The sequence below is a fragment of the Scylla paramamosain genome, chromosome 4 (genome assembly GCF_035594125.1).
Source record: "Scylla paramamosain isolate STU-SP2022 chromosome 4, ASM3559412v1, whole genome shotgun sequence".
Lineage (NCBI taxonomy): Eukaryota > Metazoa > Arthropoda > Malacostraca > Decapoda > Portunidae > Scylla > Scylla paramamosain.
Window position 1 is genome coordinate 18636142 of NC_087154.1, and position 27115 is coordinate 18663256.

Below are 27115 nucleotides of genomic sequence, written 5' to 3' on the forward strand. Positions count from 1 at the left end.
TCTTCTTTTGATTTCTTTTAGCTTCACACCAACCATCTCATAATGATATTGTATTCTTTTTTTTACTTTTACCAAACTCCATTATTTTACATTAAATTTAATTTAATTCCAATTGCCAAGATTTACTACATATATCTATCTTATTTAAATCATCTTGCAGTATCATACAGTCATTTATATTTTCTATCCTTCTCATCAGCTCAGCATCATCTACAAATAAGTTCATATAGCTATCTATTTCTTCATTCATGTCATTTACATATACCACAAACATTATCAGTCCCACCACTAGTTACTTTCAGCCAAGATGAATTTTGATCTTGTATCACAGTTCTCATCTCTCTATCACCTAGATAATCCTCCATCCACTCCATAAGTCTTCCTCCAATTCTTCCATAATTTTTTATCTTCAATAGCAATCTTCAGTGTGGTACTTTGTCGAAAGCCTTCTTCAAGTCTAAGTAGACATCAACTACCCATCCATCTCTCTCTTGCACAATATCGACAACCCTTGAATAAAAGGACAATAAGTTCATGGAGCATGATATTCCCTTTCTAAATCCAAACTGACAATTTACCAAAACTTTATCTCTTTCCAAGTGTTTCATCCATCTTTCCCTTATTGTTCTTTCACATAGTTTTCCTACAACTCTAGTCAATGACACTGGTCTATAATTTAGAGGGTTTTCCTTATTTCCTCCTCTGAATATAGGTGTAATACTTGCTCTCTTCCAATCTTTTGGTACTCTTCCCTGCAACAATAATGTCACCATCATACTGTTAATTTTATCAGCCAGTTGTTCTCTGCATTCTTTCAATATCCAGTTTGATACTCCATCTGGATCAGATGCTTTATTTACATCAAGTTCTTCTATCATCTTATGTATTTTATCATAACTGACTGGAACTGTACTTAGTATATTCCTAACCAAATTATCCCTTCCAGCATCAAACTCCCCTTCCAAACAAAGTAAATACCGATCTGAAACTTTTGTTCATAACCTCTGCCTTGTCCAATGCATCCTCATAGACTTTTCCTTCAACTTTCAGTCTTGACACACCTCTCTTCTTCATCTTCCCATTAACATGTCTAAAGAATAGTTTTGGTTCATTTATACACTTTTCTATTATATCTTGTATTTTCTTCTCCCCATTCTTATTATCTCAACATACTAACATCTGCTCTCAGTTTTCCTTTTCTTCCATCTATTCCAAGGATTTAACTTACAATTTCTAGCATTTTTGCATTTTCTATTGAACCATTCCTTACCCTTTCCACATGTTGCTTCTCCTCCAGGTACAAGTTTCTCCACAGCAGTATCACATATCCTTATAAATTAATCCCATTTCTCATGAACATCTTCTACATGTTCAAAGTCTTTGCAGTCCACGGCAACAAAGTACTTTCTTAATTTTTCAAAATCAGCTTTACTATATTTAAATCTTCTTACCTTATAATTTTCATCAGTGATTACATTTTCATTTTTCAAATTAAATTCCATCAACACATGATCACTTTCATCTAGAGGACTATCATAGTGTATAGTTTCAATAATTTCCATGTCTTGGTAAACACTAAATCAAGTTTGATGGTTTATCTCTTCCACTAAATCTGGTATCACAATCAACCTATTGAGTCATTAAGTTTTCCATTACTCCATGAGTTCTCACTTCCAGTAGTTGTCAATGTCTCCCAATTTATCTCCTTACAATTAAAATCACCAACAATAACTATATCACTACTTTTCATCACTATCTTTCCAAGACCTTTCAACACATCTACCAACATGTCTTCATGCTCTTCTTTTCACCAAACATTAGTCATAGATGGCACATACACTCCTACAAAATTCATTATCCTTTCATTTCCACTTCTAATCATCACTTGTATAATTTCAGACTTGTCTTAATTTTTTATTACTTTCGACACTAACACATTTTTTTGTCAGAATGATCACTCCACTTCCTCCCTTGTCACTTCTATTTCTCATCCATAAATCATATTTATCATCAACAATGTTAGAGTTCCCTATTCATTTTCCCATTTTGTCTCACATAATACAACAACATCCAGTGTGGTTCTGTTTAATAACTCATTGATTTCCATCTGCTGACATTAATCCATTTACATTAGTATAACATACTTAACTTACTGTTTGATGTACCATTTCTTTATTCTCAAATCTCTTACTCTCCAGAAAAAAAAACTTTTCTTCTCCGTTCATTGTTCATTTGTTTGTTTAGCCTCATTTATTAGCTCCTTTTGCTTCAACCTTTCAGTCTCATCCAGATCCCTGTTTACCCATACATTCTTATATTCTTCATCTCCAGACAACCAGACAACCAGACAACCTCCAAGACCCATTAATTACTTCTGCTTGTACCTGTGTTGCAAACCTTATAAGAATATTATAAATATGGGAAATAATATCATATTTCCCAATTCAATGGAACTCTTCCACTTGCTTTACTACTTGGCTGTCTTCACCTATCACTCTCTTCAGTAACTTATTCAACATTTTCTTTTCCTTTTCCTCTCTTTGAATTCTGGTTACTACTTTTTCTTCCTTTAAACCAAATACAATTACTTGTTTATATTTTTTCTAGTCTCTCTCACTAACTTTTTCTCTTCTTTAATAACATTTACCACTTTCTGTCTCAGGTTTTGTTTCTCATTTTCTTGTTATTCTATTATTTTCTTTAGTGATTCTTCTTCAAATTTATGTTCATTTAATCACCTATTTTGCCTCATTTCCACATCCTTTACACTTGCTTTCATTTCCTCCTTTCTTTTCTGAAAAGTTTCTACTTTCTCCATAATTTGTTTCTTCAAACAGTCATTTTCCACCTTCAACTTCACAGTTTTATCTTCCGTCTTAATCAACTTTGTTGTAATAACCACCAACTCCATACCTGTCTCCTTATGGTGTGCCTCCAATGTCTTTACTCTCTCTAATAATTTGTCCATCATTTCCTCCATATACAAAATATTTTTACACTGCAACCTATAACTCAGTTTTCTTTCTTCTCCAGTGAAACCTTCAAAAGATCCCCTTTCCCTTGGGATGTCGCCCTCCGCCATGTTTGTCCAAAATGTGTGGGTGTGTGTGTGTGTATTTACCTAGTTCTATTTACCTAGTTGTGGTTTACGGAAGGGGAGTAATCTCATAGTATCCGATCTCTATATCTATCCAGTTTGGTCTTAAAAGCATGGACAGTTACAGCAGTGACAACATCTTCACTGAGTTCATTCCATTTGTTCACACTTCTGTGAGGAAAATTATACTTTTTGATGTCTCTTCTACAGATAACTATCTTCAACTTCTTACAGTGTCCCCTTGTACTATGTGTGTCTAAATTTATAAAACATTCTTTGTCCACATTTTCCATACCATTTATCATTCTATAGATGTTTATTAAATTCCCTCTCTCTCCAGTTTTCAAGGGTAGAAATTTCCAACATTCTTAATCTCTCTTCATACTTACTCAACTCCGGAACCATCTTAGTGACTGCTCTTTGCACTCTTTCTAATTTTATAATATTCCTCTTTGTATGAGGAATACACCACTGCTGCATATTCCAATCTTGGTCTTATCATGGAAATCAACAACTTTTTTATCATTCCTTCATCCAAATATGAGAATGCCATTCTTACTCTTTTTAACAAATTCATCATCTCTCCAGTAATTTTATCAATGTGTCTGTCCAGAGTAAAATCTTCAGTAACTGTTACTCCCAAATCCACTTCCTCTTTTGATTTCTTTAACTTCACACCATCCATCTCTTAATGATATTGTATTCTTTTCTTACTCTTACCAAACTCCATTACTTTACATTTACCTAAGTTAGATTCCATTTGCCAAGATTTACTTCATCTACATATCTTATTTAAATCATCTTGCAGTACCATACAGTCATTTACATTTTCTACCCTTCTCATCAGGTTGGCATCATCCACAAATAAGTTCATATAACTATCTATTTCTTCTTTATGTCATTCACATATATTACAAACATTATTGGTCCCAACACTGACCCCTGTGGGACACCACTAGTTACTTTCAGCCAAGATGAATTTTGGTCTTGTATTACAGTTCTCCTCTCTCTATCATCCAGATAATCCTCCATCCACTCCAGCAGTCTTCCTCCAATTTTTCCATAATTTTCTATCTTCCATAGCAATCTTCAGTGTGGTATTTTGTCAAATGCTCTCTTCAAGTCTAAGTAGACACCATCCACCCATCTGTCTCTCTCCTGCACAATATCGACTACCCTTGAATAAAAGGACCATAAGTTCATGGAGCATGATCTTCCCCTCCTAAATCCAAATTGACAATTTACCAAAACTTTACCTCTTTCCAAGTGTTCCATCCATCTTTTCCTTAATATTCTTTCACATAGTTTTCCTACAACACTAGTCAAGGACACTGGTCTATAATTTAGTGGGCTTACCTTATTTCCTTCTTTGAATAGTGGTGTAATATTTGCTCTCTTCCAAACTTTTGGTATTCTACCCTGTGATAGTGATGTTGCCACTAGACACACACTAGATGTGTGTGTGTGTGTGTGTGTGTGTGTGTGTGTGTGTGTGTGTGTGTGTGTGTGTGTCTCAATGGGAAAAGCAAAGGATATAAATGTTTTTGCACTTTGGAGAAGCTACAAAGCTGATGGATGAGTCGCATATGACATGTTTTCTTTTGTCTTAACTCAAACCTTACATCAGAACAATTAGAGAGAGAGAGAGAGAGAGAGAGAGAGAGAGAGAGAGAGAGAGAGAGAGAGAGAGAGAGAGAGAGAGAGAGAGAGAGAGAGAGAGAGAGAGAGAGAGAGAGAGAGAGAGAGAGAGAGAGAGAGAGAGAGAGAGAGAGAGAGAGAGGTGGGTGAGGGTGACAATTAGCAGCAATTTACCACCTTATCTACACCTTCCTGGCCATCAAAATTAATCCAAACTAATATTGCACCACTGACTTTCCACCAGCTGATCTCAGGTGTTGAAAAGAAGGATATGCTCTCCTATGCCCTGCCATGGGGAGGACTACCCTCTTCCAAGCTACATCAGACACTTCTACATTTTTCATCTTTTCCAACCCCTCTTTTACCAGCTTCTACAAATGATCATCCCTCTCCTCTTATCCCTCCCACATCCTCATCCTTCATAACTACCTACAAACCTAACAAACCACCAAAAGCTTAAACCTCTAATCATTCCCCTGCTCTGATATTTCTTCCCTCTAGAGTTTAAAGTGTCTCCTCCTCCTCTCATCCTCATTCCTCCATTACCCACCATCATCCTCCATCTACTATGACCTAACTATTTGGCCCGAGACTATGGAACAAATACTCAAAAAACCCTGCTACTACTCTCTATTTAAAAAAAACTCCCTCCTCTTCCAAAAATGTATCCAAAGACAGGTGGGTAAGGTCACATACTACACTCAACCTGAGTGATTACATAAACTCATTGTCAATATTGAGATACAACCAAAACAGATCTCAATGGGAAATTCTTTCCTGTAATATCTAATATAAATGTAATATCCACATAGGTACTATTACTGTACCAAAGGAAATCTGCTTAACTGATACCAACTGAGTTAACTGTTCATCTGACCTCTTTGACATTATTGTAGAGTAGCATGAAATAACAAATATAATGTGTTGCACCATCAACCCTTGTGGTTGGCTTTAATGCTCAGTAAATATGGTAAATATCATATTCAAAGAACAGAATCATCTTGTATATTGCAAAAGTGATACTACATTCTATAAAATTCAAATCATACATTCCTCCTATCTCCCAATGCCAAAACAGCCTGTACTTTGGCCACTCAGCAAAACACTGCAGATTCTCACCATACTGTCCTCTGTGCACGATGATAACTCCAACTGCTACTCAACAATATGCACTTATGCAAATTGCAATGGACACAAAGTCTTCTACAGAGGCTGTCTTACCCATCATTTTGAAGCAGAGATTGTAAACCATCCATTTCTAACATGGACTGAACCTCAAAGCTCACAAGAAGCACACTGCAATGGCTTTCAGGAGATGCTGCTCTCTTTACAACCCCATCAACCACAAAATTTCAAAAACCACAACTAGCACTTCCTTGTATGCTGCCTCCCATTCCCCTTTTCTCCTCTCATATCTCTCCTCCTCCCACTACACGTGTCATCTCTTCATCTAATATATCTGCCACAATTACCTCCTCCACTACTCATGTCTCATCCTTCTCTTCCACCTCCTTTGCTGCTCTTGTAATTTTATTTATATCAATGACTAATCAATTTTTATTATCAGATCCTAACACATCAACTTCTAGATATTAACTTCTACCTTTATTTCAACAACCTTGCATCTTTTCCTTTTCCTACATTGCCCTCATTAACAAGCAACCAAATGTTGCTCTTGTACTTCTATAAAATCCTCCACTGATCCTACTCACTTCTTGGTTGCTGAAACCTCTCCTCCTCACAGCCCTGCCAAGAAAGCACATACTTTCACTTGTACTTCCCCTATTGAAACTATACTGCAGCTGACAATGAAGCTTTTCTAACTCAACTGTTCATTGACATCCTGCACCCATTCCCACCTTTCAAGCCATAGCCTTCAAGTAAAATGGATATTCACATCCTTCTTTATGATCTTTCCAACCAATTATCTTTACTCCCTGTGCCTTCCCATCTCCTATCTCTCTGCATTCCTCCCCATCTCTTCTTCATCTCCTGCACTTCTCCCTCCATTATTTCTATCATTTTGCTTTTCCATCTACATTTGCTTTTACCTTAGACCTTCATTCCCTTAATTTTTCACCCTCTTGCCAAGATAATCAACTGGAGATATCACAACTTATAGTTCATGGTCTCAGCCATCAGGTGTTCATAGTGTCATCTCTCAGGAATGTGGAAAAAAAGTGTTAAGAGTAACCAGTTATGAATTTTTATTTTCTCTCATTTATGAGTTGAGGCTGTACTTCAATTAAGTTTTCATTATCTGGAGTATATGATAATAATAATACTAATAATAGTATATATATATATTTTTTTTTTATGTAGGAAGGACACTGGCCAAGGGCAACAAAAATCTAATAAAAAAAAATGCCCACTGAAATGCCAGTCCCATAAAAGGGTCAAAGCAGTGGTCAAAAATTGATGGATAAGTGTCTTGAAACCTCCCTCTTGAAGGATTTCAAGTCAGAGGAAGGTGGAAATACAGAAGCAGGCAGGGAGTTCCAGAGTTTACCAGAGAAAGGGATGAATGATTGAGAATACTGGTTAACTCTTGTGTTAGAGAGGTGGACAGAATAGGGGTGAGAGAAAGAAGAAAGTCTTGTGCAGTGAGGCCGCGGGAGAAGGGGAGGCATGCAGTTAGCAAGATCAAAAGAGCAGTTAGCATGAAAATAGTGGTAGAAGACAGCTAGATATGCAACATTGCGGTGGTGAGAGAGAGGCTGAAGACAGTTAGTTAGAGGAGAGGAGTTGATGAGATGAAAAGCTTTTGATTCCACCCTGTCTAGAAGAGCAGTATGAGTGAACCCCCCCCAGACATGTGAAGCATACTCCATACATGGACGGATAAGGCCCTTGTACAGAGTTAGCAGCTGGGGGGGGTGAGAAAACTGGCAGAGATGTCTCAGAACACCTAACTTCATAGAAGCTGTTTTAGCTAGAGATGAGATGTGAAGTTTCCAGTTCAGATTATAAGTAAAGGACAGACCGAGGATGTTCAGTGTAGAAGAGGGGGACAGTTGAGTGTCATTGAAGAAGAGGGGATAGTTGTCTGGAAGGTTGTGTCGAGCTGATAGATGGAGGAATTGAGTTTTTGAGGCATTGAACAATATCAAGTTTGCTCTGCCCCAATCAGAAATTTTAGAAAGATCAGAAGTCAGGCATTCTGTGGCTTCCCTGCGTGATATGTTTACCTCCTGAAGGGTTGGACGTCTATGAAAAGACGTGGAAAAGTGCAGGGTGGTATCATCAGTGTAGGAGTGGATAGGACAAGAAGTTTGGTTTAGAAGATCATTAATGAATAATAAGAAGAGAGTGGGTGACAGAACAGAACCCTGAGGAACACCACTGTTAATAGATTTAGAAGAAGAACAGTGACCGTCTACCACAGCAGCAATAGAACGGTCAGAAAGGAAACTTGAGATGAAGTTACAGAGAGAAGGATAGAAACCGTAGGAGGGTAGTTTGGAAATCAAAACTTTGTGCCAGACTCTATCAAAAGCTTTTGATATGTCCAAGGCAACAGCAAAAGTTTCACCAAAATCTCTAAAAGAGGATGACCAAGACTCAGTAAGGAAAGCCAGAAGATCACCAGTAGAGCAGCCTTGACGGAACCCATACTGGCGATCAGATAGAAGGTTGTGAAGTGATACATGTTTAAGAATCTTCCTGTTGAGGATAGATTAAAAAACTTTAGATATGCAGGAAATTAAAGCAATAGGACGGTATTTTGAGGGATTAGAACGGTCACCCTTTTTAGGAACATGTTGAATGTAGGCAAACTTCCAGCAAGAAGGAGAGGTAGATGTTGACAGACAGAGCTGAAAGAGTTTGACTAGGCAAGGTGCAAGCACGGAGGCACAGTTTCGGAGAACAATAGGAGGGACCCCATCAGGTCCACAAGCCTTCTGAGGGTTTAGGCCAGCGAGGGCATGGAAAACATCATTGCGAAGAATTTTAATAGGTAGCATGAAGTAGTCAGAGGGTGGAGGAGAGAGAGGAACAAGCCCAGAATCGTCCAAGGTAGAGTTTTTAGCAAAGGTTTGAGCAAAGAGCTCAGCTTTAGAAATAGATTTGATAGCAGTGGTGCCATCTGGTTGAAATAAAGGAGGGAAAGAAGAAGAAGCAAAGTTATTGGAGATATTTTTGGCTAGATGCCAGAAGTCACGAGAGGAGTTAGATCTTGAAAGGTTTTGACATTTTCTGTTAATGAAGGAGTTTTTGGCTAGTTGGAGAACAGACTTGGCATGGTTCCGGGCAGAAATATAAAGTGCATGAGATTTTGGTGATGGAAGGCTTAACTACCTTTTGTGGGCCACCTCTCTATCATGTATAGCACGAGAACAAACTGTGTTAAACCAAGGTTTAGAAGGTTTAGGATGAGAAAAAGATTGTGGAATGTATGCCTCCATGCCAGACACTATCACCTCTGTTATGCGCTCAGCACACAAAGACGGGTCTCTGACATGGAAGCAGTAGTCATCCCAAGGAAAATCAGCAAAATACCTCTTCAGGTCCCCCCAACTAGCAGAGGCAAAACGCCAGAGGCACCTTCGCTTAGGGGGATCCTGAGGAGGGATTGGAGTGATAGGACAAGATAAAGATATGAGATTGTGATCGGAGGAGTCCAACGGAGAAGAAAGGGTGACAGCATAAGCAGAAAGGATTAGAGGTCAGGAAAAGGTCAAGAATGTTGGGCGTATCTCCGAGACGGTCAGGAATACGAGTAGGGTGTTGCACCAATTGCTCTAGGTCATGGAGGATAGCAAAGTTGTAGGCTAGTTCACCAGGATGGTCAGTGAAGGGAGAGGAAAGCCAAAGCTGGTGGTGAACATTGAAGTCTCCAAGAATGGAGATCTCTGCAAAAGGGAAGAGGGTCAGAATGTGCTCCACTTTGGAAGTTGGGAAGAGGGTCAGAATATGCTCCACTTTGGAAGTTAAGTAGTCAAAGAATTTCTTATAGTCAGAGGAGTTAGGTGAGAGGTATACAGCACAGATAAATTTAGTATGAGAGTGACTCTGTAGTCGTAGCCAGATGGTGGAAAACTCAGAAGATTCAAGAGCATGGGCACGAGAGCAGTTTAAGTCATTGCGCACATAAACGCAGCATCCAGCTTTGGATCGAAAATGAGGATAGAGAAAGTAGGAGGGAACAGAAAAGGGGCTACTGTCAGTTGCCTCAGACACCTGAGTTTCAGTGAGGAAAAGAAGATGAGGTTTAGAAGAGGAGAGGTGGTGTTCTACAGATTGAAAATTAGTTCTTAGACCGCGAATGTTGCAGAAGTTAATAAAGAAAAAGTTGTGGGGGGGTGTCAAGACACTCAGGGTCGTCGACAGAAAGGCAGTCCGACCTGGGGACATTTATGGTCCCCTCCCCAGATGGGGACTCTGAGGCTGGTGTAGGAGTCGCCATGATGATTTTAAAATTTTTGAGTGAAGGGTGTGTGTTATTAGGTGCTTGTAGTTTTGTGTGGAGGAAGAGAGTTGTCTTTAGAGGGCAGTCTGTGACTGCCCCCTTGTGTTGTGAGACACAAAGGGAAACGTTCAGTGAGGTCACAGCTGGGTTTAATGATAAGTTCACAGCACCCCCTGAACAGTGCTTTAGATCTCACTGGGAGTAATTATCGTTTTGGCAGGTGTCTACTGCCTCCTCCTAGTAATATGATATTATATGATAATGATAATGCTAATCTTTGCTGAGTAAAACCTACACTTAAAAGGTAATGTAAAAATTCTCAGAGAGAGCCCTGTTACACACATTAGAATAGCCAGTTCTTACAGAAAAGACAATGCATGCACCAACACTATACACTGTACTTAGGTCAAAAAACAAAGAAAGTCAGTCATATAGAAGTCAGTGACTATTGAAATAATGACATACATTATGAAACAGATGGGCAGAATCATGTCACGCTGCCAGATGCATGATTGTATATTTTAAAGGCAGTGAGTGAGGGATGTCAACAATAACAAAACAGGGGATGATGACTTTATGTGCATTGTGGCAGTCTATAAATCTGATTCAAGAAAAGTTGAAAACATCCATTTATGGCTAAAGTAAACACAGAAAAGGACTTGCAGTTATCGTACTGAATAGTGTATATAGTATATTGATAGAGTACATTTATATAATATCCAACACAGAGAAAAAAAAATTGTGAAAATACAACAATCATAAGTATATAGAAAATTATTTATAAACTGAGAGATTCAAATGTCACATCTTATTTTCTACAAGGAAAACGACACTACGGACATCTGGCAGCTGAGAGTATGAACTAAAAAGTCGTAATATCTCCAATTGATTTGGCGAGGCCTTTGTGTTTGGCATCTCCCATGTGACTTCAAGTCAGTAGCAGCTTGCCTCTGGGCCCAGTCAGTCATGGCTGCACTCTACACCTCTGTACCACAGTTTACTTTAATATAATGCACCCATTCTACTTAGTGTTTCCCTTCAACCCTGGGAACACATGGACAATACTACAGTACAAGCATTAGACACCTAGGTTTTGGGAAGGAACAGATGAGGTTTGGAGGATGTGAGACGATGTTTCAGAGATTGAAAGTTAGATTTAAGACCATGAATGTTGTGGAAGTTAATGAGAAAGTTAGAGGATGTACTGGGAAATTTTGGGTTCACAAATGAAGGACAGCCTAATCTGGGGATATTTCACCTCTCTTGATGGAAATGTGAACTTTGCTGAGAGAGAGAGAGAGAGAGAGAGAGAGAGAGAGAGAGAGAGAGAGAGAGAGAGAGAGAGAGAGAGAGAGAGAGAGAGAGAGAGAGAGAGAGAGAGAGAGAGAGAGAGAGAGAGAGAGAGAGAGAGAGAGAGAGAGAGAGAGAGAGAGCAACCACCACAAAAATTATGGCTGTTACTTTTAGGGCTGTACTTTTTTACCTAAGAGTGGCAATCTTCTCAGACCTGAAATCTATGGAAACTTAAACAGAACCACATGTCTGGTGAACTGGGATAAAATTAAAACCAAAATTTTATTATTTTTCTATCATTTCTCTATTTTGCAATGAGTGGAAAGCAGACCTGATGCATGTGGGAGATGATGCTGTTTCAAAACAATCACGGTCACAAACATCAAATTTCAGTTAAAAGTGGTACTACTTATCAGTTTCAACTGCTGGAGGCAGTAGGCACCTGCCGAAATTACTCCCATTGAGGTCTAAAGCACTGGATCACGGGGTGCTGTGAACTTATCATCAAACTCAGCTATGACATCACTGGATGTTTTCCTTTGTGTCTCACAACACAAGGGGGCAGTCACAGACTGCCCTCTAAAGACAACTCTCTTTCTCCACACAAAACTACATGCACCTAATAACACACACAACCTTCACTCAAAATTTCAAAATTATCATGGCAACTCCTACACCAGCCTCAGAGTCCCCATCTGGGGAGGGGACCACAAGTGTCCCAAGGTTCGACTGCCCTTCTGACAACGACCCTAAGTGTCTTAAGACCCCCCCGTCAACTTTTTCTTCATTAACTTCTGCAACTTTCACAGTCTAAGATCTAATTTTCAATCTGTAGAACACCACCTCTCCTCTTCTAAACCTCATCTTCTTTTCCTCACTGAAACTCAAGTGTCTGAGGCAACTGACAGTAGCCCCTTTTCTGTTCCCTCCTACTTTCTCTATCCTCATTTTTTATACAAAGCTGGATGTTGCGTTTATATGCGCAATGACTTAACCTGCTCTCATGCCCTTGCTCTTGAATCTTCCGAGTTTTCCACCATCTGGCTACAACTACAGAGTCACTCTCAAACTAAATTTATCTGTGCAGTATACCTTTCACCTAACTCCTTTGACTATAAGAAATTCTTTGACTAATTAACTTCTAAAGTGGAGCACATTCTGACTCTCTTCCCTTTTGCAGAGATCTCCATTCTTGGAGACTTCAAAGTTTACCACCAGCTTTGGCTCTTCTCAACCTTCACTGACCATCCTGGTGAACTAGCCTTCAACTTTGCTATCCTCCACAACTTAGAGCAATTGGTGCAACATCCTACTTGTATTCCTGACTGTCTTGGAGACACGCCCAACATTCTTGATCTTTTCCTGACCTCTAATCCTTCTGCTTATGCTGTCACCCTCTCTTCTCCATTGGGCTATTCCAATCACAATCTCATATCTGTATCTTGTCCTATCACTCCAATCCCTCCTCAGAATCCCCCTAAGTGAAGGTGCCTCTGGCATTTTGCCTCTGCCAGTTGGAGGGACCTGAAGAGGTATTTTGCTGATTTTCCTTGGAATGACTACTGCTTCTGTGTCAGGGACCTGTCTTTGTGTGCTGAGCGCATAACAGAGGTGACAGTGTCTGGCATGGAGGCGTACATTCCTCACTCTTTTTCTCAACCTAAACCTTCAAAACCCTGGTTTAACACAGCTTGTTCTCATGCTATACATGATAGAGAGGTGGCCCACAAAAGGTACTTAAACATTCCATCACCAGAATCTCATGCACTTTATATTTCTGCCTGGAACCATGCCAAGTCTGTTCTCCAACTAGCCAAAAACTAATTCATTAACAGAAAGTGTCAAAATTTTTCAAGATCTAACTCCCCTCGTGACTTGTGGCATCTAGCCAAAAATATCTCCAATAACTTTGCTTCTTCCTCTTTTCCTCCTTTATTTTAACCAGATAGCACCACTGCTATCACATCTATTTCTAAAGCTGAACTCTTCACTCAAACCTTTGCTAAAAACACTACCTTGGACGATTCTGGGCTTGTTCCTCCCTCTCCTCCACCCTCTGACTACTCCATTAAAATTCTTCACAAAGATGTTTTCCATGCCCCCACTGGCCTAAACCCTCATAACGCTTATGGACCTGATGGGGTCCCTCCTGTTGTTCTACAAAACTGTACCTCTGTGCTTCCACCTTGCCTAATCAAACTCTTTCAGCTCTGTCTGTCAACATCTACCTTTCCCTCTTGCTGGAAGTCAGCCTGTTCCTAAAAAGGATGACCATTCTAATCCCTCAAACTACCATCCTATTGTTTTAATTTCCTGCCTATCTAAAGTTTTTGAATCTATCCTCAACAGGAAGATTCTTAAACATCTATCACTTCACAACCTTCTATCTGATTGCCAGTATGGGCTCTGTCAAGGCTGTTCTACTGGTGATCTGGCTTTCCTTACTGAGTCTTGGTCATCCTCTTTTAGAGATTTTGGTGAAACTTTTGCTGGTGGCTTCCATATATCAAAAGCTTTTGACAGTCTGGCACAAAGCTCTGATTTCCAAACTATCCTCCTACAGCTTCTTTTCTTCTCTCTGTAACTTCATCTCAAGTTTCCTTTCTGACCATTCTATTGCTGCTGTGGTAGACAGTCACTGTTCTCCTAAATCTATTAACAGTGGTGTTCCTCATGGTTCTGTCCTGTCACCCACTCTCTTCTTATTATTCATCAATGACCTCCTAAACCAAACTTGTCTTATACCACCCTGTACTTTTCCACATCTTTTCATAGACATCCAACCCTTCAGGAAGTAAACATTTAATGCAGGGAAGCCACAGAGCGCCTAACTTCTGATCTTTCTAAAATTTCTGATTGGGGCAGAGCAAACCTGGTATTGTTCAATGCCTCAAAAACTCAATCCCTCCATCTATCAACTCGACAACCTTCCAGACAACTATCCCCTCTTCTTCAATGACACTCAACTGTCCCCCTCTTCTACACCAAACATCCTTGGTCTGTCCTTTACTTATAATCTGAACTGGAAACTTCACATCTCATCTCTAGCTAAAACAGTTTCTATAAAGTTAAGCGTTCTAAGATGTCTCAGCCCGTTTTTCTCATCCCCCCCCAGCTGCTAACTCTGTAAAAGGGCCTTATCCATCCATGGATGGAGTATGCTTCACACGTCTGGGGGGGTTCCATTCATACCCCTCTTCTAGACAGGGTGAAATCAAAAGCTTTTGGTTTCATTAACTCCTCTCCTCTAACTGACTGTCTTCAGCCTCTCTCTAATCGCCGCAATGTTGCATCTCTAGCTGTCTTCTACTGCTATTTTCATGCTAACTGCTCTTCTGATCTTGCTAACTGCATGCCTCTCTTCCTCCCATGGCCTTGCTGAACAAGACTTTCTTCTTTCTCTCACCCCTATTCTATCTACCTCTCTAATGCAAGAGTTAACCAGTATTCTCAATCATTCATCCTTTCTCTGGTAAACTCTGGAACTCCCTGCCTGCTTCTGTATTTCCACCTTCCTATGACTTGAATTCTTTCAAGAGTTAGGTTTCAAATCACTTATCCTTCAATTTTTGACTACCACTTTGGACCCTTTTCTGGGACTAGCATCTCAGTGGGCTTTTTTTTTTTTTATTGAATTTTTGTTGAATTTGGCCACTGTCCCTTCTACATAAAAAAATAAATAAATAAACAAATAATATATATATATATATATATATATATATATATATATATATATATATATATATATATATATATATATATATATATATATATATATATATATATATATATATATATATATATATATATATATATATCAGGAAGAAGAGAAATATTGCATGTATGTAACCAATAATTTTGAGAAGTACAATACCAAGAAAAACAGAAACAAAAATTTCTAGATGAAGTGGTATTGCAGCAGGAATCTCATCTTTCTAATGATGGATAAACACACTATTATAATTCTGTCTACAAGTAGCTCAGAAATACTGCAAGAAATAGGTCTATGTACAAGCTGATCATCCCAGCAACCTGAAGCAAAGCCTATATATAATGTACCCTCTAGATGCTTGTAAAAAATAAATAGAAATATTAAAATTAATAAGTCCTTCCCATAAATTTGTTCTGAGCAAAGGAGATGTTGCATTTTCACTAGTGCCCCATACAAAACAATGATATCTCCACATACAAATCTATTCAGAATCTGTCCTGCCACTCAACTCTCACCTCTCAGTTCCTCTACTTACCTCTCTTTCAGCCATCTTTTCCTGCTCATGGCGGTCATAGTCATCAAGTTGGTTCTCTAAATACGAAAGGCTGATGAACTTCTGCACAAAGGACTCATACTGTCGCCTAAGGTCTTGCTCCAGTTTCTCATATTCATCCATGAATGCTGGCCTGGTGAACCATGGGGAAAAGAAAGATCCTATTAGTTTAGTGTGATATATACTATAGTATTAACCTGCTAAGTAAGGTGTTCATGTGTTTAAAGAAAATCCTCTGTCACCCTAAAAGAGCAAGCTATAAGGAAGATGAGTAACACTTTATCAATTACTCAATTAACAGTTTACTGAGTAGACCATTTTATTTGTATATGAATATAAGCATTCTGAGGAATGCAAGATACTTAATGGTATATCATTTACTCAACTATTTACCACAGAAAAGATTCAGTGCACCAAAGACAATAAATTTATTTGAAAATCAAATTTATTTTGTCATCAAAATGTCAATAATAACCACTGGCTGTAGCACTACATAAGATAAATAAATAAAGTATTTAAATTTACTTCTTAAAATTTTGGAATATAGACACAGAATTAGTTTCTTTACATTGTCAACTGAGGAAGCCAGCACAGGTGTAGCCCTTGTGTATTCTCACAAGAGTACATAATTGTAGGATTATCATTTAGTTACGTAGGATAGACACAGACAACACCTAACACAACACACATATTCTACACACATATTAGCTACATCTGGCAACTACACTCATACCCACATTCACCAGTTGCACACTCTGTACAACAGGACACATACATGCTAGAGAAAGCCAGGATTACTGTGTCCCTTGTAGCCAGCATAAGAACTATATAGTGTTTGTCTGTCTCCTGGACTTTACTTCAAGCCCCTTATGGTGACAGGCCTACATAGCTGTGAGTGAAGCCAGCCTGGAATGCCGTCTCTCACTGTTGTGCTTCATCCGTGATTAGTCTGTGATTCTACTAGGGACAATATCTACTGTGTACAGTGCTCCAAGTGTCATTGGCATAGTGTAGTAACCTGTGTGCAGTGATACAATATCTGTAGTGCAGTGTTGTGGTGTTTTCTGATGCTGAGTTGGTTGGATGCACGCTATCCAAAACAGCATGCCCTCCCCCCCCAATACGAACAGAAGAAAATGGAGCATTTACTGTACATTCCTGATTTCTACTAGTGTTAGCAACACACTGACTTGTATCTGCTCTGTTACAGGGAACTGTGCTACCACTTTGCTATGCACAGGCTGGCACCACCACAACATTACCACTTGCTACAACACTCACACACATACTTTCCACAAAATGGCACCTAACCTGTAATTGTATTGCTACTCCTCAAGCTATAATTGCAGCAGTGAGGGTTTGAGGAGTTGATCTGCCTGACACCTGCCACACAACAACACGTCAAAGCAAAAAACATGACAACAAACCCACACAGAAGCAACTGTGGCAGAACATCCACACCATGACTTAATAGAACTCCTGAAATTCATGGATGAAAACCATTGCCAGGAGGCAGCTGAGTGATGCTGGGGGAAAGCTGAAAGATGTCAGGAAGAGGATCAATGCTGACACGAGGAGGAGGAACATGGAAGGCAGGAAGAAGAATGGTGAAAGACACAACAGAGGAAGGAATTCCAGTAGTTGTTAGCAACTATAATGAATCATCAGCCAAACATGGCTTCACCACCTGCATCACCCACCTCTACCTCACCCAGTTCTACCCTCATCTAGGTCAACCAACCTTACAAAGGCAGTCATCCACATCCCACTTCCCTCTCAGCCTGATGTTACATTCCCAGGCTATAAAGCATGGAGACAGTAGAAGGATTATGCCATCTCCACTGATCTAGTAACTCTTGACCTCTCCAAACAACACATTCAACTATGAATGTGCCTCACATCTGAGGTGCTACATATTTCACAGTACTACTTACAGGTATCTCTAGCAGTCAAGCAGGTGTTAGATGCACTGGAACAGTATGTCAAAGCCAAAACTAATCAGGCACTATGGCACAGAAACTTGTTCAGTTGGCAACAAGAAGTGGGAGAGAGCTTCAATGACTTTTGTCAGAGTCAAGAGCTTTGCGGAAGCAGTCGACACATTTAAGAGTGCTAACACACAATGCGAGGAGACACAACTAAAGCAGTTGTTATTGATGGGCATGCAAGATTAAGAACTCATCAGGGAGTTGATCATTACTATTGCCACCCAGACACTTGACGAAACAATACAGCAGTGCTACATGTTCAATGCAACCTGGCAAACAATGTCTGCCATAGTCTCCCCAGCAAAGTCAGATCTCTCCCCACAAACCAGCTCCTCAAACAGCTCCACCAAAACCTCCAAGTCCTGAGATCACAATCATCCAGATGGCTGCTGAGGCTCCTCTTCCTCACCTGTCCACTACATGGCCTCCCACAGACCCCAAGACCTCAAGGAAACACCACCCTCCCAAACTCAAAAATAAACCGTCACCTCATCCTGTCTGTCACCCTACCCATACTTTGCCTTCTACCCTCCTGCCACCTTGCCCCACCCTGCAACCCTTCTGCATCCTCTGCTTCAACCCTCCCATGCAACCCACAGCCCAACAGATCCTGCCCTAGCTTGGTAGTGCACGCCTTGGACCTGCAGCTCCTTCCCAGGCCCATCATGCTTTGTGCCTCTCTTTGTTTGCCTTCATTAGGGAAACTGCACTCCTTGCACTAATTTTTATCAATCTCCTTCTTTCAGGTACCAACCTCAGAGATGCTTTTTAAAATGTCTGCCAGATTTTCTGACCTTCCCCATGTCACTCATGCATTGATTCCTTTGCCTTCCCCTCACTTCATACTCTGGAACTCTCAATCCCTGTACCAGAAGCTTCCAGTCTTTAAAACCATGCTCTCTTCCTATTCACTTCTAGTTGTTGGTATCTGTGAGATGTGGCTCACTGATGCATTCTTACATTCTGACTTTCCCTCCTCGCCATGCACACAAGCATTCCTATACGCTAATGACATTTCCTTTTTTTTTTTTTTTTTTTTTTTTTTTTTTTTTTTTATGTAGGAAGGACACTGGCCAAGGGCAACAAAAATCTAATAAAAAAAATGCCCACTGAAATGCCAGTCCCTAAAAGGGTCAAAGCAGTGGTCAAAAATTGGTGGATAAGTGTCTTGAAACCTCCCTCTTGAAGGAATTCAAGTCATAGGAAGGTGGAAATACAGAAGCAGGCTAGGAGTTCCAGAGTTTACCAGAGAAAGGGATGAATGATTGAGAATACTGGTTAACTCTTGCGTTAGAGAGGTGGACAGAATAGGAGTGAGAGAAAGAAGAAAGTCTTGTGCAGCGAGGCCGCGGAAGGAGGGGAGGCATGCAGTTAGCAAGATCAGAAGAGCAGTTAGCATGAAAATAGCGGTAGAAGACAGCTAGAGATGCAACATTGCGGCGGTGAGAGAGAGGCTGAAGACAGTCAGTTAGAGGAGAGGAGTTGATGAGACGAAAAGCTTTTGATTCCACCCTGTCTAGAACAGCAGTATGAGTGGAACCCCCCCAGACATGTGAAGCATACTCCATACATGGACGGATAAGGCCCTTGTACAGAGTTAGCAGCTGGGGGGGTGAGAAAAACTGGCGGAGACGTCTCAGAACACCTAACTTCATAGAAGCTGTTTTAGCTAGAGATGAGATGTGAAGTTTCCAGTTCAGATTATAAGTAAAGGACAGACCGAGGATGTTCAGTGTAGAAGAGGGGGATAGTTGAGTGTCATTGAAGAAGAGGGGATAGTTGTCTGGAAGATTGTGTCGAGTTGATAGATGGAGGAATTGAGTTTTTGAGGCATTGAACAATACCAAGTTTGCTCTGCCCCAATCAGAAATTTTAGAAAGATCAGAAGTCAGGCGTTCTGTGGCTTCCCTGCGTGATATGTTTACCACCTGAAGGGTTGGACGTCTATGAAAAGACGTGGAAAAGTGCAGGGTGGTATCATCAGCATAGGAGTGGATAGGACAAGAAGTTTGGTTTAGAAGATCATTAATGAATAATAAGAAGAGAGTGGGTGACAGGACAGAACCCTGAGGAACACCACTGTTAATAGATTTAGGAGAAGAACAGTGACCGTCTACCACAACAGCAATAGAACGGTCAGAAAGGAAACTTGAGATGAAGTTACAGAGAGAAGGATAGAAACCGTAGGAGGGTAGTTTGGAAATCAAAGCTTTGTGCCAGACTCTATCAAAGGCTTTTGATATGTCCAAGGCAACAGCAAAAGTTTCACCAAAGTCTCTAAAAGAGGATGACCAAGACTCAGTAAGGAAAGCCAGAAGATCACCAGTAGAGCGGCCTTGACGGAACCCATACTGGCGATCAGATAGAAGGTTGTGAAGTGATAGATGTTTAAGAATCTTCCTGTTGAGGATAGATTCAAAAACTTTAGATAAGCAGGAAATTAAAGCAATAGGACGGTAGTTTGAGGGATTAGAGCGGTCACCCTTTTTAGGAACAGGTTGAATGTAGGCAAACTTCCAGCAAGAAGGAAAGGTAGATGTTGACAGACAGAGCTGAAAGAGTTTGACTAGGCAAGGTGCAAGCACGGAGGCACAGTTTCGGAGAACAATAGGAGGGACCCCATCAGGTCCATAAGCCTTCTGAGGGTTTAGCCCAGCGAGGGCATGGAAAACATCATTACGAAGAATTTTAATACGAGGCATGAAGTAGTCAGAGGGTGGAGGAGAGGGAGGAACAAGCCCAGAATCGTCCAAGGTAGAGTTTTTAGCAAAGGTTTGAGCAAAGAGTTCAGCTTTAGAAATAGATGTGATAGCAGTGGTGCCATCTGGTTGAAGTAGAGGAGGGAAAGAAGAAGAAGCAAAGTTATTGGAGATATTTTTGGCTAGATGCCAGAAATCACGAGGGGAGTTAGATCTTGAAAGGTTTTGACATTTTCTGTTAATGAAGGAGTTTTTGGCTAGTTGGAGAACAGACTTGGCATGGTTCCGGGCAGAAATATAAAGTGCATGAGATTCTGGTGAAGGAAGGCTTAAGTACCTTTTGTGGGCCACCTCTCTATCATGTATAGCACGAGAACAAGCTGTGTTAAACCAAGGTTTAGAAGGTTTAGGACGAGAAAAAGAGTGAGGAATGTACGCCTCCATGCCAGACACTATCACCTCTGTTATGCGCTCAGCACACAAAGACGGGTCTCTGACACGGAAGCAGTAGTCATTCCAAGGAAAATCAGCAAAATACCGCCTCAGGTCCCCCCAACTAGCAGAGGCAAAACGCCAGAGGCACCTTCGCTTAGGGGGATCCTGAGGAGGGATTGGAGTGATAGGACAAGATAAAGATATGAGATTGTGATCGGAGGAGCCCAATGGAGAAGAAAGGGTGACAGCATAAGCAGAAGGATTAGAGGCCAGGAGACTCAGCTCCACCTTGAGTGTGGACTTGATAGTGTTCACTCCTGGATAATACATTGGAGCTTGACAATCAATACCCAGAAGATGGGCCTTCTGTGCTTCACCTGATGGCACATTTCCAACACCCCAGTGATCACCATCAGTGGCTCCCCCATCCTTTTCAAAACCTACCACAAGTTCTTTGGTTTACTGTTGGATAGCCCCTGCCTAATGTGGGGCCACCTGGTGACTTCATGCTTCAAGAGGCTTAACCTCATGAAGCTCCTCAAAGGTGTCAAGTAGGGTGTGGATAGGCATAACCTCCTTTTCCTTTACTGCAGTTATATCCAGAGTCATTTAGACTACAGATGTGTGGTTTATAGAGCAGCCTCACCCTCTGCACTCAAAAATTGGAAGAAATTCAAAATTCAACACTCTGTATTGCTTTGGAAGCTTTCAGGTCCTCCCCAGTCACAGGCCTTCAAGCAAAATCCTTCCTATCCTCATTATGACACCAATGCTACATCCTCTTTGTCTGTGCCTACACTGAACTTGCATCCACCCCTAGTGGCCAAGCCCTCCACTCCCTCCTCCTCTGACAGTGTATGGAACAACTTCATGGTCTCCTTCCATATCAAGCCCACACTCCCTTTAGACAGAGTCCTCTCCTTCTTTGTTACCCAGCAGATCACTACTCTACCCTCTTTTTCTCACTATAGAGAAAACTTTCTCTCTGGGCCTTTGGTTCCCTCTCTCTTCAATAGTCTCTCAGGGGCTCCACACACTGACATCATGGTCCAAGGCTGGCTGCCCAGTGCTGGACAGGCCACTATTTATGACATTATTAAACACCTATTATATCAACACCTTACATATATATATATATATTGATGGCTCCTGCCTCCAGTCCTCCCTATCAGTTGGAGCAGCCATCTACATTCCATCTCAGTCCATTACCAATGCCTAGAGGTTGTTGCCCAATACCCCTATACTTATGGCAGAACTGTTTGCCATTAAAGAAGGCCTCAAGTTTGCTCCCAACATTACCCACCCTTGTTAAGTCACATTCTTCACTGATTCACTCACAGCCCTCCAACTCATCCAGCACCACTCCTTTGAGTCACACCACTCCCTCTGCTTTCAGATACATCACATTTTATCCCAAGTGTCAGTCTCACATACCAACATCCACCTTCAGTGGGTCCCCTCCCACATCAGCATTTTGGGAAAGGTGAGCAGCAAATGTGGACCACTCCCATAGACCTTCCCACAGATCAGATTGACTTTTTGACCAACCTACAGAAAGACTGTACCTTACACAGGGAAAGACACTTGACACACTACACTTACAATACACAACACTTCAACACATCAGACAAGATACACAACACCACAGATGGACCCACTCCCCCAGCTGTGTCCTAGACACTACAGTCACCAGACTCATTCGGACACATCCGCCTCAATGCCCACATGCACAAGCTAAGCCTGATAGACTTCCCTCACTGTCCCTGGTGCCTCAAACAGCCAGACACTCCAGAAGACCTCTTGTTACATTGCCCTCACCACCACTCCCACTGCATTGCTCTTTTTCTCTAATTGCCATCACTCAACATCCACAGGCCATCACTAGCAGACCTCAGTGGTTCCCAAGACCTCAGGTTGGCCTTCAAGATGCTCAAGCACACCAGTGTTCTTCCAGAAGGCAGGACAACCTACCTGCTACCAGCACCTTCAAGGTAATAGAGACTGTAGCACCACAGCCTACACAATCCCTTCAAATTCCCAACAAGAAGTGTAGCACTGAATTTTTTTTTTTTTTTTTTTTTAGAAAATATAAAAAAACAGAAGTCGAGACTGCCATAAACCAAGGATTCCCTATAATAAAATGGTGACAATGAGATATATGTAAAGGATTTTTGACATTAGGAAAATCTAATGTTAAGAAAAATAGCCCAAAAGTTAGGGGAAATAAGGATATACAAAAGTTCAGTTTTCCAAAATAAAATGATGCCAATCAAGAATAAACACAACAAGTGACCATGCAAACACAAAAAATTGTAAATTAGCTGGTGCCTGGACCACTGTGTTTCAGATTTAAGGGATACTTAACACCTGGGGATCAAAATATAACATTTTACAAAACAGGGCTCAAAATGTTCCTACACCATCTTTATATTTTTTTGCCTTAAATCATGCCAAATCTGTTCTCCAACTAACCAAAAACTCATTCATCAATAGAAAATGTTAATTTTTTTTTTCTGGATCTAACTCCCTTTGTGAACTCTGACACCTCACCAAAAATATCTCTAATAACTTTGCCTATTCATCTTTCTCTCCTTTATCTCAACATGATGGCACTACTGCCATCTCATCTATCTATAAAGCTTAACTCTTCACTCAAACCTTTGTTAAAAATTCTACCTTGGATGATTCTGGCTTTGTTCCTCCTTCTTCATCCTCCAACTATTTCATGCTACCCATTATGATCCTTCACAATGATGTTTTCTATGGCCTTAACCCTCAGAAGCCTTATGGACCTGATGAGGTCTCTCATACTGTTCTCCAAAATTGTGCCTCTGCACTTCTTGCCAAGTCATACTCCTCCACCTCTGTCTATCAACATCTACCTTAACTTCTTGCTGGAAATCTGCCAATATTCAGCCTGTTCCTAAAAAGGGTGACTGTTCTAATCCTTCAAACTACCATCCTATTACTTTAATATCCTGACTCTAAAGTTTTTAATCTATCCTCAACAGGAAAATTCTTAAACTCTATCACTTCACAACCTTATATCTGATTGCCACAATGTGTTCTATCAAGGCCACTTTACTGGTGATCTTTTGGCTTTCCTTACTGAGTCTTGGTCATCATCTTTTAGAGATTTTGGTGAAACTTTCACTGTTGCCTTAGATATATATAAAAAGCATTTGATATAGTCTGGCATAAAGCTTTGATTTTCAAACTACCCTCCTACAGCTTCTATCCTTCTCTCTGTAACTTCATCTTGAGTTTCCTTTTTGACTGCTCTACTGCTGCTGTGGTAGGTCAGTGTTCTTCTCTCAAGTCTAATAACAGTGGTGTTCCTCAGGATTCTACCCTATCAACCTATTATTCATTAATTATCTAAGCCAAACTTCTTGTCCTATCCATTCCTATGCTGATGATACCATGCAGCACTTTTCCATATCTTTTCATAGACATCAAACCCCTCAGGAATTAAAATATCTCATGCAGGAAAACCACAGAACACCTGACTTCTGAAACCTCTAAAATTTCTGATTGGAGCAAAGTAAACTTAATATTGTTCAATGCCTCAAAAACTCAATTCCTCTATCAATCAACTTGACACAACCTTTCAGATAACTATCCCCTCTTCTACAATGACATTCAACTTTCTTCTACTACACTGAACTTCCCTGGCTTGTCCTTTATTAATAATCTAAACAGGACACTTCACATCTCATCTCTTTCTAAAACAGCTTCTATGAAGTTAGGCATACTGAGTTGTCCCTGCCAGTTTTTCTCATCCCCCCAGCTGTTAACTCTGTACAAGGGCCTTATCAGTCCATGAATGGACATGTGTCAAAGACAGGAAGAGTTCCACTTATACTGCTCTTCTGGACTGGATGGAATCAAAAGCTTTTCCTCTTACCAACTCCTCTCTTCTAACTGACTCTCATCAGCCTCTCATTGCTGTATGTTGCATCTCTTATTATCTTTTACCACCATCTTCACACTAACTGCTCTTCTGATCTTATTAACTGCATGCTTCCCCCTCCGTCTATGGCCTCGCTGCACAAAAATTTCTACTTTCTCTCACCCATATTCCATACACCTCTCTAATGCAAGAGTTTAACAATATTCTCAATCATTCACTTCTTTTCTGGGAAACTCTGGAACTCCCTGCCTGCTTTAGTACTTCCTCCTTTCTATGACTTTAATTCCTTCAAGAGGGAGGTTTCCAGACATTTATCATCCAATATTTTCTTTGATGTGGAGGATGTAAATGCCTGGCACAGGTTTGAAGGACTCAAAGGTCCTATCCCATTGGAGGGGGCATGGCAAGTTGGGAGCAATTTAGTGAAGAATAAAGGTAAATTTTCACTAAAATCTCACATCAGTATCACCCACAGGCTGTGTGAGAGACTGAGAGGATTGGTGAGTGGAGAACGCAAGTCAGTCACCTGCAAAACTTCAGAGCGAGAAGACATGTTTTTGAGCTTCTGTATTTTTTACTGATTCTGACTCCTGGTACCCTGTTTATTACATTCCCCTTGTGTTTTCCTTCCTTATATTCATAAAGGGTGAGAAGAGAAAGAGAATTGTTCAAAAACCAAGAACCAACATTTGAGAAAACTGAAGAAAAACACCTCCATACTGCCATGCCATGACACTTCACTGCTGCCTCTCCACCCATTGTTCTTCACCCTCATGACATGTCATACCAAGGATTCTTCCTTGTATCATTCCAACACCTACAGTTACCTCCACACCCTCTTCCACCACTTCATACACATAATCTTCAGTAAGAAAGTTGAATTTCAGTGCTCAAATTCACTACATCCACAGTGCACTACGTGCACTACATCAGGATGTGACAAAGATGAAAACCGTGTACCAGAGTCTAATGTGAAGACACCCATAAGCCTCTTTCCTATGATTTAGGGACTCTGAGAACCCCCAGCGTGAGATTTTATATAAACAAACCAGTAAAGTTGCAAAAATCTATCTTTCTGAAGGTGGTGTTAGTGTAACTGATTGTACTTATTCCTTTCAAGTACTTATAGTTGAAAAATTTTTAAGATCTTTATGATACTTTACCTCTTTTTGATAATGATAGATATATACTAATCATATATATTCATGAGGAACATCCATTTCTAACTTTAAAATCCTCATGCCTCGGTTCAATAAATTTCAAATTTTTTAATAATAAAATTTGAAATCAGTCAGATTTTAATAAGACTAGTTGGGGATATTAATTTTACTAGCAGGTAGCACCCAAAGAATAGATACTGTGGAAAGTTTAAATGAGATTGGAGTAATATGGGAAAAAATTATGAAAACCCTGATTTTACATGCCACCATTCCACTGTATAAGTCAATATTTCAAAATGCTTTGCATAGAGTGCCAGGCATATCAAACTTTTATTCACAGCCAAAAAATCAAAATAATTGGTTAAGTATTAATGATATTACATAATTTAAAATACAGTGGAACCTCAGTTCTTGAACTTAATCCATTCCTGAATGCAATTAAAAATCCAAAATGTTAAAAACTGAAACTATTTTCCCCATAGGAATCAATGTAAAATGGATTAATCCATTCCCAGACACCAGTCTACACTGTGTTAGCAGCTTATGGCAGACACTCCCACAGCCAAGATGGCAGCTTCACAACACCTCCAGCTCACAAATTATTTATTCAGAAAGGATATAATGAATGAACTTAGTGATATAGAACTCATCAAAAGATAATGTTAGATCAATCTAGTGAGGGAAGCCTTACAGAGGTACACAGAGAGGAGCAACTCACTTACCACCAAAATGAAGGTGATCATAACACTCAGACATCTTGCCGCTGAGAAAAGCTAATGGAAAAATGCAGTTGTGCAGTAGTGATGGTGTTAGGGGTCGCGGAGAGATTGGGATTACCCCTGAGCACCACAAATTGTTTGTATACATGGAGGCTTTTCAACGGTATCACATTTACCTTATCTCAAAGATTGAATTACTATCTTACACTCTGTGTCTCTCCTCCAATTATATAAAAACAAAGTAGATATTTATAGAAACTATAAATTTGTAATAAATGGCAGCTTTTGCTATGTCTTGATATTTGAAATCAAGTAACTTTGTTCTAGAACTGAATTATGATACCAGAACTGAAGCATTAATGAGTTCAAAATTTTGTTTGAAAACCAAAGGGAGGCATTCAGTAACTGAGGTTCCACTGTACTGTTATACATATATGTACATGTATGCGTATATATGCACATACATCGTTCCTTCTCACATAGAACATTGGCAACATA

At 40.1% G+C, this 27115-nt stretch overlaps 1 protein-coding gene across 4 annotated transcripts in view; it reads right to left on the bottom strand.

The window, feature by feature from the left end:
• LOC135099789 (clusterin-associated protein 1-like) overlaps positions 1–27115 on the bottom strand; it is a 193399-nt gene that overhangs the window by 70608 nt on the left and 95676 nt on the right. For all 4 annotated transcript variants that reach the window (XR_010268380.1, XM_064002304.1, XM_064002305.1 and 1 more), the window contains one exon: positions 15686–15836. Coding sequence is in view for 3 of the 4 variants with exons in the window: in XM_064002304.1 (XP_063858374.1) it covers positions 15686–15836 (151 nt within the window). In the remaining variant the exon portion in view is untranslated. The remainder of the gene's footprint in view (positions 1–15685; positions 15837–27115) is intronic.